The 15,075-nt window shown below is 49.2% G+C and overlaps 1 protein-coding gene across 1 annotated transcript in view; it reads right to left on the bottom strand.

The window, feature by feature from the left end:
- Nucleotides 1–4,988: 4,988 nt before the first annotated feature.
- Mapkapk2 (MAPK activated protein kinase 2) overlaps nt 4,989–15,075 on the bottom strand; it is a 44,496-nt gene continuing 34,409 nt past the window's right edge. The window contains exons 2-10 of the mRNA XM_005329534.4: nt 10,188–10,327; nt 9,980–10,044; nt 9,618–9,697; nt 9,049–9,175; nt 8,342–8,417; nt 7,813–7,937; nt 7,402–7,487; nt 7,206–7,286; nt 4,989–6,572 (exon numbers count right to left, since the gene is read on the bottom strand). Of these exons, the coding sequence (XP_005329591.3) occupies nt 6,429–6,572; nt 7,206–7,286; nt 7,402–7,487; nt 7,813–7,937; nt 8,342–8,417; nt 9,049–9,175; nt 9,618–9,697; nt 9,980–10,044; nt 10,188–10,327 (924 nt within the window). The 3' untranslated portion in view covers nt 4,989–6,428. The remainder of the gene's footprint in view (nt 6,573–7,205; nt 7,287–7,401; nt 7,488–7,812; nt 7,938–8,341; nt 8,418–9,048; nt 9,176–9,617; nt 9,698–9,979; nt 10,045–10,187; nt 10,328–15,075) is intronic.

Here is a 15,075-nt window from a genome sequence, read left to right as displayed (position 1 = left end):
CAGTGGTAGAACACCTGCCTAGTAGGCACAAGGCCCCAGGTTTTATTCTAGCACTGAAAATCAAATAAATAAAACAGAAATAATAGTAGTATGACTTTAGTCACAGAAATTCCCTAAGATACTATTGATCTATACATTTAAAAATAGTTATGGTAGTAAATTTGATGTTATATTTTTAAAAATAAAGCAAATTACAGAACAATATGGCTAATGATTCCATTTATATTTGTTATAACCATCAGAAATTTCTCAGCTGTGTTCATAAGCGAATATATGGATAAATTAACTGAAACTTCTTCAAAAATTAAAATAAAATCAAACCGTTACCCAGCAGCTCGTAAGGCTGAGGCAGAAGGATTGCAAGTTCAAAGCCAACCTCAGCAATGGCAAGGTGCTAAGCAACCCAGTGAGACCCTATCTCTAAATAAAATACAAAATAGGGCTGGGGATGTGGCTCAGTGATTGAGTGCCCCTGAATTCAATCCCCAGTACACAAAAAAATAAATAATAAACTATTAAAAGGACATCACTCTATCAAATTATATGTGTAATTTCTATAATGTTTGAATTACTAATACTGTGGTCATTTTCTTTAAATAAATTCACCCATCCTCCAAACACGAGCACCTATCCCTAGGCTATCCCTAGTTGGTCACTAGTCAGGTGTCACTTTCAGGACCTGGGAATAAGCAGGTCAGATGGATTTCTCAACTCCCCTCCTCTTCTTCCTCACAGACTAGGTCAGAGAAAGGTCTGTCTGTCCCCCTCAACTCCTAGGGGTAGGGTTCCAGTCTCACTATGAGAACCGATTTTCTTAGAACAGGTTTATGACCAGAAAAGGAGACAGCTGAGTGCCAGAAAACCATAGGCCCCTCTGGGTCTTACTGCAAACCCCAGCTCTATCTGCACCACAGACTCCCGCCAACCAAGGTCTAGGTTGAGATCGTGGTTTCTTTGAACAGTAAACCTTTGACTGGTGAATTCAGAACCACAGGCCTCCAAAGCAGAGGCTGAGAGCTGGGAGAACTCAGCTCATTCTGAAACTTGAAGTCTTGTTACCCCAAGAGGCTGTAGCTGTTTGAGGAACAAGAGAGCCACAGCGGCTTGGCCTGAGCGAGATCACGTTTCACATGAACTCAGCAGGCAGTGGCCTGTGAGGGCAACACCAGACTGGGTGCTCATTTGCACAGCTTTAGTGGACACTTTGCATATATATCTTCCTTGGGATCAGAGAGGTTAAGACTAGTTAGAATTTGGTCACAGGGGGGCCTGAGAGACAGAGAGAAAGGAGGAAGGTGGCAAAGGGGAAAACTAGTCCTAATATTTCACTTGCAAATCCAGGCAACAGTGTGAGAGGGTTGGAAACTTAACTGTTCCTGAGAGCAAGAAAGTTATGCAAATGAATGTGTTTGCATGTCAGTCCTGGTCCCTAAAAATGACTTAACCCTACACAGGTTCCACTGCCCTAGAGGCCCCACCTGAAATCTTGCAGGCCTGATGGCCACAAACTTCCAGGACAAAGGTTTTAGGTAGCAACTCATCTTCAGAGGAATAACCCTCCCTTCCAGAGGGCAGATGTACATTCCAAGGTGTCCCCAGGTTTAAGATGTGTGTTTAAAATAAAAAAGGGTGAAGCTTAAGCACATTAATATCACTTTTTGTCCCCAATGGTTCTGGAGGACTTCTCTCCATAGACATATGGTAGAGGGCCCACTAGGACAGTAGGGATGAGGGCAGCAGAGAAGCATAGCTTTTTAGACTCAGAGGAGGAGAAGCCAGGAAACGCTGAGGACCAGTCCTCCCTCACTCTCAGGAGGCCTCCGATGCCTAGAGCCATTTTTTTTAATGGATCTTTTTTCACTTAATTTATTTATATATATGCAGTGCTGAGAATAGAACCCAGTGCCTCACACATGCTAAGCAAGCGCTCTACCACTGAGTTATGATCCCAGCCCCTACAGCCATTCTTATAGTGATTCATAAGTTGGAGAACTACAAATGATCTAAGTATCATTTTGTAATGCTTTCTCAGAAAAATGAGCCAGGCATGGACACACACATGTGCAATCCCCCAACTCTGGAGGCTGAGGAAGAAAGATCACAAGTTCCAGGCCAGCCTCAGCAACTTTATGAGATCCTGTCTCAAAACCAAAGATAAAAAGGGCTGGGGGTGTTGGGGATCTAGCTCAGTTGGTAGAGTGCCTGCCTCATATGCACAAGGCCATGGGTTCAATCCCCAACACCACAAAAAAAAGGTGGGGGCAGGGAGATTTTTGGGGGGAATGTAGTTCAGTGGTAAAGCACCCCTGGGTTCAATCCCCAATATTAAAAGAAAAAAAAAATAATGAACTGAAAATTGAGTGGGGAAATCCCTGTCAGATTATGTTCCCAAACTTTGGTTTGGGGAGCAAACATTCTGAATGAGGGTAACCCAGATTGGAGGGGTGGGAAAGAGAAAAGGAACAGAAAGTTTAAGGATACTCCACTAGGAGGGGCAAACCAGATTTTTGTGAAGAAACCACAGGGGTCAAAGATTAAGCTAAATTGCCAAGCAGACAGAAGTTCAGAGCAGAAGACAGAAGGGGCAAACCCACAGTCAAAGGAAGGAAAGATCTGGCTCTTGCAGAGAGAAACCAAAAAGACAATGGGAAAATCTCTGCCATACCGTCCCCTCATTTTTCACCATCAGAACTGTAGCTCAAATGCCACTTCGAAGGGCTACTAGGAAGCTCCCCTGTGACTGACTACAGCTCCACCTCTGCACCAAAAGAGCTTCTGCTATTTGGACAGCTTGGTTCTAACATAGTGACATCCATCCACTCCTGTGCACTGAGCTTCAGGAGGACCATACCCTCTGCTTTTCCTCATCAACATCTCCCCCAAAGTCCTGAGCACCAGGCCTGACACAGAACAGGTGCTCAAGATGAACAGAACTCCTGGATGTGACTGTAAGTCTTCTCACTGGAGAGGCAGCACCACTGACCTGCCTGAAGGATCACCTGGAGCTCCGTAGGAGCAGCCATGACCTTGCACACCAAAGAAGAGGACTCTCAAAGTCTTGGCACAGCCTTATTTAATCCTCGTGTGCCTGGGTGGGGCCAGGAGCAGCATCACCTCTAAACCAAGGCAGAAATGTGAGGGCTCTGTCCAAACAAAGGATGAGAAGCCAGTGTCCCTTTCCTTTGACCTCATCTCTACCTCTATGTCCCTAAGAGGCTACAGTGCCACCTGAGGTGGAAGACAAGCCCCTTGCTATTTGGAGCAGCTTCTAAGTGTCCAGTCATGTGGATGCAGAGAAGGGAAGTCAAAGCTTGCTGCTGCATCAGGCACCTCCTCTCCCTGACAGCTCCTCTGGCCACAGTCCAGTCTTGCAGATTGTCCTTTGTCCCCAAGCACAGGGCTCATATAAGAGCCTTGATGTTCAGTGATATAGTACGTTGGTTAGCCTCTCCACACTGGCCTGAGTGCCGAGAGAGGAGAGGTGGAGGAAGTCACCCAAAAGGCTCCCAGTGCTGGAATCTGATGTCTCTTCTCAAGAGGAGCTACTCTCAAACTCAGTCAGTCTCACCCTGGGGCATCTGGGGCACCTAAGTATAGATTTCATTCTGTTCTCTGGGCTGAGGGCACAGAGGCTGCCTCTGTCTCCCGGCTCTGGCAGTGCCCAGCAGAGTTTGTTTACATCCACCTCAGTGGGACACCCACTTTCCCCAGCCCTACCAACCTCATCCTCCTCCCTTGAATAACAATTTTCTTCACACCTTGATCTACCCACTTGTCATTCACAACCCTCTGCATTTCCTGTCTCCAACCCAAAGGAAAACCCCAAATTTACTGTTATTATTTACCAACCCAATTGCCCCCTCACCCTAAGGCATGGAGACTCACCCCTGTTCTCAGCAAGAGAATGGGCCCAGCCCGGATCACTACCCCTACATTTTATTATGGCAGCAACAGGGACATAATAACTTCTAATGACAGTGGACTCCGACAAGGTCCCTTCTCTCTCTGCCTCCCCCACCTCTCCTTCCTTCTTCCCCTTGGAACTTATTGCTCTGATACTATAAAAACAGACAAAAACCTCAATTTCTCTGAAAGTTGAAGTTCCAGCTGGTTGGTTCTCAGCAGAGCTCTCTAGTTACTGGTGTGTCTCTAGAGAGAAATCAACCTCCACAACCATTCACAGATCACAAGCTGAAGGGTGGCAAGTGATCCCTTTAACAGCTGAGGGGATAAGCAAGCCTCTCCTACAAGGAGGAGGCTGGTGGAGGACAGAGAACACCCAGGCCCTGGGATCCGGGCCGAGTTCCAGTCCACACCAACAGCTGGGTGACTTCCAGTGCCTCCCAGTCTCAGTTCATTTCCCTGCCCGTGAAGCAGGGATAAAAATCCATTCTGCCTAGCCTTTCTCCCCTGCCAGCTCTGAGGATGGAGTAAGTCAAATGATCTGGGAGAGAAGCAGTAAACCAGCTTCTACTCTAGGCCCTATCATAAATCAGGTCATCCTGTGACCTTTGAGAAGACTGAATGGCTGGAACCAAGGTCACTTTCAGCTCTGAGGTAGGGTACCTTGATTTCTGCCTGAGCCCTATCACCCCCTCCTGGAATTCTCAGGTATTACACCAATCCGCTCCCTTGGTCTCTCCCAGGATTGAAACCCAATTCATCACCACCCCTTTCTCCCATGGCCCCACACAGGTGGTTTCCCCCAAACCAAGGATACCAGTGCCTGACGGTGGCTGTGTAGATCAAAGAATCATGTGCTGAAAAGCAGCTCGACTCCTGATTCAGTATTTAGCAAAAGAGGAAGGGTTTCCCAGTCTTCCTTGCCTCCCCCACGCCCCCAGAGGGCAATTACTCATGGTCCCCACACCAGATGCCTTCCTCTCTCCTCCAGGGCCCCCAGCACATAAAACCTCTCTCTATGGGTAGGAAGAACACAGGTGAGCAATGAGGGCCTGAGCCTCAAGTAGAAAGAGAAAGAAAAACTCTCAACTATTAAATCTGTTTAGTAAAGACAAATTCGTTCATACAAAACAACAGTTTACAACAGTCTGAGTGCTTGACACACCATCACAGACAAGGGCGGTGCTGTAGGCACCCAGGGCCCTGCCCCCAGACCCAGAGAAGACTCAGGGGCCCTCCACCACCAGCCCCTGAGGGAGCCACCCCCTCCTCCAGAGGGAGGGAGGAATGTGGGACCATGGCACTGAGGACTCTCCCCACGCTGATGCTCCTCAAATACTGGGGGTACCCCCTCTCGTCACAGGCCGAGTCGGGGGGATACAGTGGCTAATGGGCAGGGGGCAAAGTGGGGACATCTTTGGTGCGAAGACTACCCCCACCCACTAGGCCACACAGTGGAAATTTGAGGGAGGGCCACAAAAGTGGTCCTACCCTTGCCCATAAAGGGTAGCTGGCTGATGCCCCAGAGCCCAGGAGAGACGCTTGAAACACAGAAGTTCTGCAGTCTGACCTACCCAGGCTCACCCACGTGACCTGAGAGGCAGCCCACTGAGAAATGGCTAAAAATTTAAGAAAAATCAACAAGAATGGATTAATAATGGCAAGAAGGGGAAACAGAGGCTGTTCCAGTAGGTCAGTGCCTCAAGAGGCCCTAGGACCAGCACTACATGGGCAGTAGTCCTGAGGGTCCAGACTTCCTGAGCACTGTGACAGTGCCCAAGTCGCTCCTCTCTGCCTCCTGGAACGCAGCTAACAGGCCACGGGGCCTGGCTCTGGATCTGGACAGGCTTCCCAGGCACTTAGGCAGGCTCAGTGCAGGCAGGGACGGGGAGGTTCTGGAGCCCCACCTGCCCAGCCCCTTGAATGCACAGTCCCAGGCACAGATCTGGACACGCGCACATGCACACACGCACACACTCACTCCTATCTGTCCAGCACACTGGTGACACCTGAGGACCCTCCAGGAGAGGAGGTGGGTAGCAACCCTTCCAAGGGTAGCCTTGAGCCCCCAGAATGCCTGAGCCAGTGGGGACCCAGGACCGTAGTGAGAAAACCGGGAGGGCAGATGGGACAACCCAGGGACAATCCCTGTAACAGTTTCCACAAATACCCTTGGACAAGCCCCAAACCTTTGCAATATCCAGAGGGGAAGGTGTGTGATAGGAAGGGGAGTGAGGGAAAGGGCAACAAAAGAGGTTTCATAAAAACTCTAAGTCAATCACTGATAAAATTGCAAAATGAGCACAGGTGTGAGAGCTGCTTGCTCCCTTCTCCGCAGCCTCCTGGCCCCTCCATCTCTGGAATGGCCAGGACCAAAGGCAGGATTCAGCCCCTGACGCTGTCTCAGACTCCACAAAGCTGCAGAGGACAGGAAGCAGAAGTGGACAGTCTGTGTCTCTTCGTTTAAAAAATAAATTCATGTAGAGTTATTGCTCGTCCTCCCGCGGACAGGAGGGCTCAGCAGCTCAGTGGGCCAGGGCTGCAGCCTCCAGGGCCCGAGCCTTCTTCCGCCTCTTCAGCAGCAGAGGGTTGGAGGCATCTTCAATCTTTTTTATCTTGATCTGCTCATAGTCAACACGCATTGTGGCCAAGGCACTGGTCATCTCCTCCTGAGGACAAGGGCAGCGGGGGAATAGCACCAGGAAGGGACAGTAAGAGAGCAAGCCAAAGTGCATGACAGAGTGCAGAGGAGAAGTGAGAGGCAAGAGAAGCAAGGCGAGCAGAACGAGGGTGCAGGGAGGGAAGACAGGCAGTTAGGGGTTCTGCACTGCTGACAGCAGCATCACCCAGTGCTGGCTGCAGAGCCTGCACTGCTCTGCTGCTCTCCCAGGATACTTCCTACCACCCTGCAGAAGATAGCAGAGCCCTGGGATGGGAGTCAGGAGCCCTGAGTCTGGTCCCAGTCAGTCACCAGCTGTGTGACCTAGAACAGGTCACTCCCCCTCTCTGGGCCTCAGTTTCCTCATCTGCAAAATGAGGAGATCATACCAGATGGCCTCTAAGGTCCCTGTTAGGGACTCTGGGAGTAGATGGCTTGTAGGCTACAATACACTTTGAATAAGTGCACAAAACTTCTGCTACAACCTCAGGGAAGTGGCTCAGAGTCATGCCTTGTTATTAGGGAGACACTAACGAAGTTAGTGGGCAAGAACATAGAGCCACTCTCCCAGCAGGGCCCTGCTCACACTGGGCACTCGGGCAAGCTGCCTCCCTGAGTCCTCCCATGCAGTGGCACCACTCACCTTGACATCTTCCCACCGTTCCTTGTCCTCCTTCAGGACCCGGCTGGTGTGCAGTGGAGTTTGAGGGACCTTTGTTGATTGCTGAGGGGACAGAAAAGGGATCCAAGTGAAAGTCTGAGGCAGATAAAGTCCTAGATAAGGACCCATACTAAGTGACATCCCCTTGGACACAGGTCTCCCTGCCTGCCAGGCTTACCATGATCCAGGGGTGGTTCATAAACTCTGTGATGGTCATTCTCTGAGTGGGCTCTGTTTTCAGCAGGTTTCGGATAAGCATCTTCACTGTGGGGTGGGGCAAGTTCAGAGACAGCTCAGGGGTCACTCCCCATTCTGCTCATCACTTTTCAGAGGAAATTAGGCTCAAAAGAAGGTTGTGTCTCAAAAGAGGCAGACTGCCCAACAGCAGTGGCCCAAGGACCACTATGCTATACCACTTGACAAGGCGCTATGCAGCCCAATAGCCCTGGCCCTGCCCAGGCCCTTCACCCAGGCAGGCCACACCCAGCAACCCACAGTGGCACCAGTCACGTGAGACAGATGCCAATGAGCATGTGTGCATACATGCACATGCGTGTATGTCCCCTGTCCCAGAAGGCTGGGCTCCTACCTTCCTCTGATACTTCTGACCATTCTGGGTTGGGAAATTCGTACTGGCCCATTCGGATGCGAGTCTTCATGCCCGGAGAGATAGCAAGGCCATGGTTGGAATAGAAGGGGGGATACCCACAGAGCCTGTGACAGACCGAGGCAGGAAGAAAGGGACAGATTAGGTGTTATTTAGGGACCCTATGCCAGGAATAGGGTGAGAAACAGTCTCTTCTCCTTGTAAAGGTCACAAGGGACTCATTTACACAGGAATGACACACAAAGCCAAAGACAGAGCCCAGGAATCCAACACACCAAGTATCTTAACCACACACATCTAGCCCTTGAGCTAGTTCCTCCCCACTGTGCAGCAATCAGACCACACAAAGCACTGAGAGAAGCGGGTGTGCCGGGGATTCCCAGGGGATCTCCTGTCCACTAGGAAATGCTAACATTCACCTCTTCCTCTTGTCCTGGAGAGATACGAACCTCCCTGGCTCCCTGCCCCACTGCAGCCCAAACCACCCTGGCCCCCTCCCCAGCACACTCACAGAATGTACATGATGACACCTAAGGACCACATGTCACAGGACTTGTCATACTTCTCTGGGCCTAGCACTTCCGGGGCTGCAAAACAAAGATCAGTGTGGATGGGAACAGTGTGACCCACCCATTTCTCTGTGGGTGATGCTCCCCGTACAACCCTCTGGCCCAACATGACGGGACAACTGCAGGAGTGGGAGGAGGAAAGCAGAGGACTCCCCTCCAGGCACTGAACCTGCAGTCAGTTCTTAACATGAGAACACCCCAACCAGAGAGACCTGCAGACTTGTGCCAGCCATGTAATTTCACAAACATGCCTTATTCTGTGCCTGTCAGCTGAGACTCCAGAGTTAAATCTGGGTCCCCGACTTAGTCACTGAGAACCTGATGGAAATAATGGTTCTTCTCAGAGACACAGTTCAGGCACCAAAATCCTGCCCATGATTCCAGGCAACAAGTTCTATGATATCTCGGTCCTACCTGAACTCTGACAGACCTACTTTTTTTTTGATGGTGCAAAGGATGGAACCCAAAGCCTCACACATGGGGGCCCTCCACCACTGATCTACATCCCCAGCCCTGAAAACCCTACCTCTGATGGGATCCTACCAAAACTAGCACAGAAAAGGCAAAAAGACTCTCCCCAGATCTGAAGAGGAGGGGTTGAGAAAAGTCCTGGGGAAACATTAGGCCCCTGGGCCTCCTCTGGACTTACCCACATAGTATGGCGTATAACAAGGAGTGGTCAAAGAGTTATGGCTGGTGGTTTCCTTGGCAAAGCCAAAATCAGTGAGTTTCAGAATGGCGTTGGGCCTTTTAGAGGTGTATAAGAGATTCTCAGGCTACAGAAAGAAAGACAGGCAAGTGAGCACCCTCGCTGAGCCTAGGAGGACTGTCAGAAACCAGAGGGTGATGGCGGCTCCTTCCCACCCACCCCAAAGCCATTTGTCCAGCCCAGAGCTGCACACGTGGGGAACATGGAGCTCACAGTCCAACACCCAGGATAGGACACGACAGTGTGAACACTACAGGGTCAGAAAACTCACAGTGCTGATAGGGAGAACCCAATCTGAGTGCAATCAGAGAAGGCTTTGCTACTGGGTTTGCAGTTTGTTCATTAGCAGAAAAAGCAGGTCACCACAGAGCAGAGAATGACACACTGACCCATTCCACCCTCATGAACCAGGCAGCTGAGTACAGAGTGACTCTAGCAATCTGCAGGTCTCCAAGTCCAGCCCCCGCAACCAACAAAGCACTCAAGCATGGGACATAAATAGCTGGTACCTTGACATCCCGATGAGCAATGTTGATTGAGTGCAAATACTGGATGGCCTCACCAATGCTCTTCATGATTTCTGACGCTTCTAGAGAGGAGGGGTGGCAGTGTGGAAGAAAGTCTCAAAGATGTGCTATCAGGTTTGAAAATCCCAAACACCAGCCCCCACCCATGCAGCCAGAGGTCCTCACACCCATCACCCACCCCAGAAACCAAGAAAACAGTAGTTGTCCTCAGCAACTGAAGTGACACCTCTGGCGGTAAAGAGACAACAGCCTCGGACTCTTTCCTGAAAGCAGGCCCGGCAGAGGCCCTTGGTCCCCTACTGCCCTGCCCACCCAAGCCTACCCCCACGACAGACCCTTTCTACCTCTTTCTGTGAATGCTTGGTCTCCTCGGTCCTGGATTCGGCTAAATAGTTCTCCACCATCCAAACTGAAAGAAAACCCACCTTGAGATCCACTACCCCTAAAGAAAGCCAAGAATGTAACATTCCAAGCTTCAGGTCCACACTGAGCTGTCCTCAGAGGGAGAGGCACCTGAGCATGGTGGGGACAGGCTGGGCTGGAACTGCTTACCACTCCATGACAATCAGCAGGCACTTCCTGCCTGCATACAGGTTCTCGTAGACATCTACAATGCGCACGATGTGTGGGCACTGGGAGGCCCGCCAGTGCAGCTCCACCTCCCTGCGGGCCTTGGGGCAGTCCTGGAGCATCTGCAAGAAAGCACCTCCTGAGTGACGCAGGCTCTGCAGAGGAGGCCCCCCACCCCAAGTCCCCGTTCCCACTCACACTATCCCAGCCCCAGCCCAAAGTCACAGGCGCCTCCTCCTAGATCCTGAAAGGACTCTTGACAGGATCCCTTCATGGCCTCAACAGCTAGGAGGAGATCAGCCCTTGGGCCAGGAAAGGTCATGAAGGCTACAGAGGCAGGCTGCAGTGGGGTATTGGAGGACCATGGTGAAGGGAGGAGATATGGGGAGAAAGAAAGACTTGAGAATGGAAAGGGGCCTGAAGAGGGAAGACTCCAGAATCGGCAGGAAAAGGCAACCTCCAAGATCACTCAAACCTGCACACCAGACACAGAAAAATGTTCTTTTTACCCACAGTTGACTTCACTCAACCAGCAGATGGCCTCCAGAGTCAGCCTTTGCTGGTCTGAATCCCCATTCATACCAGCTTTACAACCTTGAGCAAATAACATACCTCACTGAGCCAGACCCCTCTTCTTACCTGAACCAAGTGTCTAGATACTAAAGGAAACTGCACCTTCCTCAGCCTCAAGGGCTGAACCATGGCTAGTCTGAGCCAATGTCATTGGTTCCATTCCTTTTGCTAGTGACTGGCTTGGGAACAAGCCTATGACCCAAATGACCCAGAAGATCTTTAGGAAATCTACTCAGAGGCTACTACCAAAGAGAGCATGGAGTATACAACATCTCTCCTGGATGTGGCACCAGGACCATGCCAGTCACCTGGGTACTAGTAAGGGGGTCAGCTGAAAAGGAGAAACTAATGCACTGAGATGACATCACCAAGAACCCCTCATGACTTCTTTTTGATAAGATTAAAAAACTTTCTTAACTGTTGAAGCTATTTTTGGTAGAATTTTCTTATTGTTTGGAACCTGACATACCTCTCCTGTGTAAAGTGAGGGTAACAGTTTCTTTTTCACAGATATGTTTTAAGGGTCAAATATACTACAAAGCACCTAGTAGAGTATCTGACATGTGCTCAATAGCTGTTGTTTTTACTACAGATGCCAAAATAATTGAGGCAAGGGTCCTTGCAGACTTTCCATCTTCATGAGAATTCAAGAAAGCCCTATGTAGTACACACTTCAAGTGCTTTGGAAATTTCAAGGGCTGGGGTGTCAGGGAGAGAGCAAGGTTAGGAAGTAAATGCACAGGCAAAAGGAATTCACCCAGTCAGGGGAAATGACAAGAATCAGGCACTGACTGACCAAGATGGAGCAGAGGAGGGGATGGGTGAGTGGGTGATGCAGCAGCGAGGGCTGAGAGGCCTGCTGGAGAGTGCATGAGTCTTGGTTAGTAAGATCAGATGACCAAGAGGGAGCCAGATTACAAATGAGTCAGATTCCAGTGAAAGGCAAACACATAAATTTGCAACAATAAAACTAGCATGCATTTATGCGATGGCCCATGATATGCCGGGCCTTTTTTAGTTTTATAACAATTATCATTTTATAGGATGAAAAAACTGAGGCTCAAAGAAGTGGTATTCCCAAAGCTAAGTTTCTGAGAAAAACAGGCCCAGAACTGGAATCCAGGCCTGACAGACTCCAAAGCCAGGCTTTTCAACCACACAATGCAGTTGTGTTTTGTTGTTGTTGTTGTTGTTGTTTGGTACTAGAGATTAAACTCAGAGCACCTAATCCCTGAGCCACATTCCACTCTTTTAAGACAGGATCTTGCTGAGTTACTTAGTGCCTCACTAAATTGCTGAGGATGACTTTGAATTCATGATCCTCCTGACTCAGCCTCCCAAATAGCTGGGGTTACAGGCCTGCACCACTGCACCCAACATACTACCCAGCTGTTAAGAGAGGCTAGAAGCTGAAATTTCCCAGAGTGACTTTGCAGAGGCAATTCCCCAAGCACGTATCCAGAAAGAATCACTTAAATAACTCAGTCTTCCTGGGAGCACTCTAAGAATAGTAGTTGCAAGAGGAAAGATCCCCATGGGGTCACACTGCCACCTTGTGGCCATATGAGAACACTGCACAGGTCCTGAGTTCTGCTACTTTTCACTTTATTCATTTGAATGAATCCAGGAAAAAAGAGAAGAGTAGGAGGCGGCACTGGCTGATTTCGTGTGTATGTAATTCAATTCAACAAGTATTTATGAAGCTCCTACTACAGGCCTTGCTGAAAGTCAAGGCCAAAGGGGGCCCTAATCTGAAAGTTCAAAGCAGTGGGGTAGAGCCCCCCAACCCCATGCACACACACACTGGGTATAAAGTTCAAAGAATTTCAAAACTCTTTGTTCAGAGGAAGAATTCTGAAGTGACAGCCACCTCTGAACCCTGCAGTCAATAAGCCTGCTTCTTGGCGTGTCCAGTCTCTTTGGTCCTACTTCAGAAAGGGAGGACAGGAGAAGAGGTAGACACAGTAAGTGTTCATAATCTGTCCCTCTCTTCCTGTTCTCCATCAAGGGTGTGTAACTGAGATAAAAGAAGAATCCCACATACAACTCTTTCCCCACAGGGTCGGCTCCCCATCAGTGGGGAAAACAGCAGAGTAGCTAAGGCACTGCCAGAGCCTCTGGCATCAGGAGAAAGAAAAAAAAAAAAGATGGCCACCCACTACACCTACCATGGTGCCAAGGTAGAAGAAATCCTGAAAAGGCTAAAGGTACGGGAATATGAGTCAAGAAAGAATTTCTCAGATAATGAAAACTTTGATTAGGGAACCATGAACACATCAGTCTGGGGATCAAATGACCCTAGCATTGGTATTGATGGCCTGGGATTCTAGGTGGTTCTGGGAAGGTCATGTTTCAGCATCACAGACAAGAAAAGCAGGACAGGATATGTTGAGGCCAAATACATAATCAGCAAAGAGGAAACCATGTGCAGTTCCAGCAGAAGTAAGATGAGATCATCCATCCTGGCAAATGAACTCCCATTCCTATCCAAAAAGGCCAATAAAAAGTTCTCAGTGAAATGTTTTCTTTAAAAATGCTTATAACCCAGTGAGCTAATGTGCTATAAGAGTGCTAAATTCAAAGGGCTCAGGAGCAAATAAATGTTTCCAGAGCAGCCAAGCAGGAAAGATCTCTGTCGCCCTCTACAGGCACCTGGGAACAGAGGCCCAGAGAAGAAGAAAGCTGTCAAATTTACTCAGAGGCAACTGTGTGAGGTTGTATATCTACAGCCAGGAGAGACCTGGGCCCTGGTCTGGAATTTGTTAATATCTGATTGAGTACCATTCTGAGATGCTCCAAGTTCAGAAGGCAGGACAATGAGACCTTCCTAGCTTCTTTCTCACAGAGCCCTTGTGAGCAGCTCCTGAAATAAAGCCTCTAAAGGGTTTTATTATCAGGAAGGCACTCATCACTGCAAGCCAGCAGCATTACTGCCACAGCAGCAGGGTCATGGCTGACTGAGGCCAGAGCTGGCAGGATAGTAGCCTGGTTTCTGTCTTTAGCCCAGTGACTACCACCTGGGCATCAGATCCCTGCTCTAAACCAGAGCCATGCTCAGTGAGGATGCACCGAGGCCAAGCCCTAGTGCACATCTCTGGCACCCCTGAACTTGGAGCGCTAAATGCAAGTTCTACTCTTTCTGCCATTGACAGGTACACAGCACAAGGCAAAAGAGAATTTGCCATCAGAAAGTCTAGTTCACAGCATACTCCCAGATTTAGAAAGTCATCTGCTAGAAGGGGCAAGTTGGGGTAATACAATGAAGCTGGCCTTAGAAATCCCGTGCATTTACTATTTTGTAAATCTGTGCCTATCTCCCCCAATATAAGTTTCTGAAGGGAAAGGTCTCCTGTTGTTTCTATTTACCCCTCCCTTTTCCCTCCCTTCACCCAAGGGTATATGGATTGTTTAGTTTTTTCCTACATTAGGGAAAAGGAATTTCTGGGCACAATCCTTTCCCTGTTGCTCCTTCTCTCTATGTATCTAAACTCTGTCGATGGAGGTTCCTCACCAAAAGTGACTGTGAGTGGGCTGCAAGATGTCTATCCTCCATGAAGTTAGCTGAAAAGCAGAATATTCTTAATTCTTAATGAAATATACTAAGAATTTTTCAAGAAGACTGGTAATTGATATATATCCAGGCACATGTTTATCAGAAATCTGTGAGTGGATATGAAAATCAAGCAAGCCATGCAAGCAATACCTCCCAATTGGCCAGGCAGGCAGGCTGACATCATGGGGCAGAGCCATGAAGTGCTAAAGATACTTGCAGACAAGTGTGGAAGACAGAAAGCGTAGAGAAAGAAGTCAAGAATGTGCTAATCTGGAGTTCAGGGCTAAGTAAAGAACAGCAGGAAAGGTGGCCTGTGCTCCCAGCCAGAGGGGGATAGGGAAAGGGAGCAGGGCTCCCAGAAGGCTGTCAGGGGCCATAAGCAGAGGAACTAGGGCATCAGGTAAACAACCAAAGCCACGAGAGTCACGTGGGAAAGGTCCTCTGGAATGAACAAGGACAGTGGTGGCCAAAGGGCTTGGGACCACAGTTCTGAGCACCACAGGCTAGAAGAAGGAAGGGTCTTCCTACTGAAAAGCCACAGGCCTTTAGTCACAGAGGGCCTGGGGGGGGGGGGGAGGGCTGAACAGCATGAAGCCCATGCTAAGCCTGGAACTAATACTGTGACTTCCTTCTGTCCCACAGAGTTTGTGTCTGAAATTCTCCCGCACTATAGAAAGGTTAACTGCTACATGTGCTACACTGCAGTGCAACAGCCTAGGGCACCTGCCAAGTGTGGCAGGGGTC

Source organism: Ictidomys tridecemlineatus, chromosome 10 (assembly GCF_052094955.1).
Source record: "Ictidomys tridecemlineatus isolate mIctTri1 chromosome 10, mIctTri1.hap1, whole genome shotgun sequence".
Taxonomy (NCBI): domain Eukaryota; kingdom Metazoa; phylum Chordata; class Mammalia; order Rodentia; family Sciuridae; genus Ictidomys; species Ictidomys tridecemlineatus.
The sequence above is the reverse complement of the archived record's forward strand: the minus strand, read 5'-3'. Positions and strand labels throughout refer to the sequence as shown.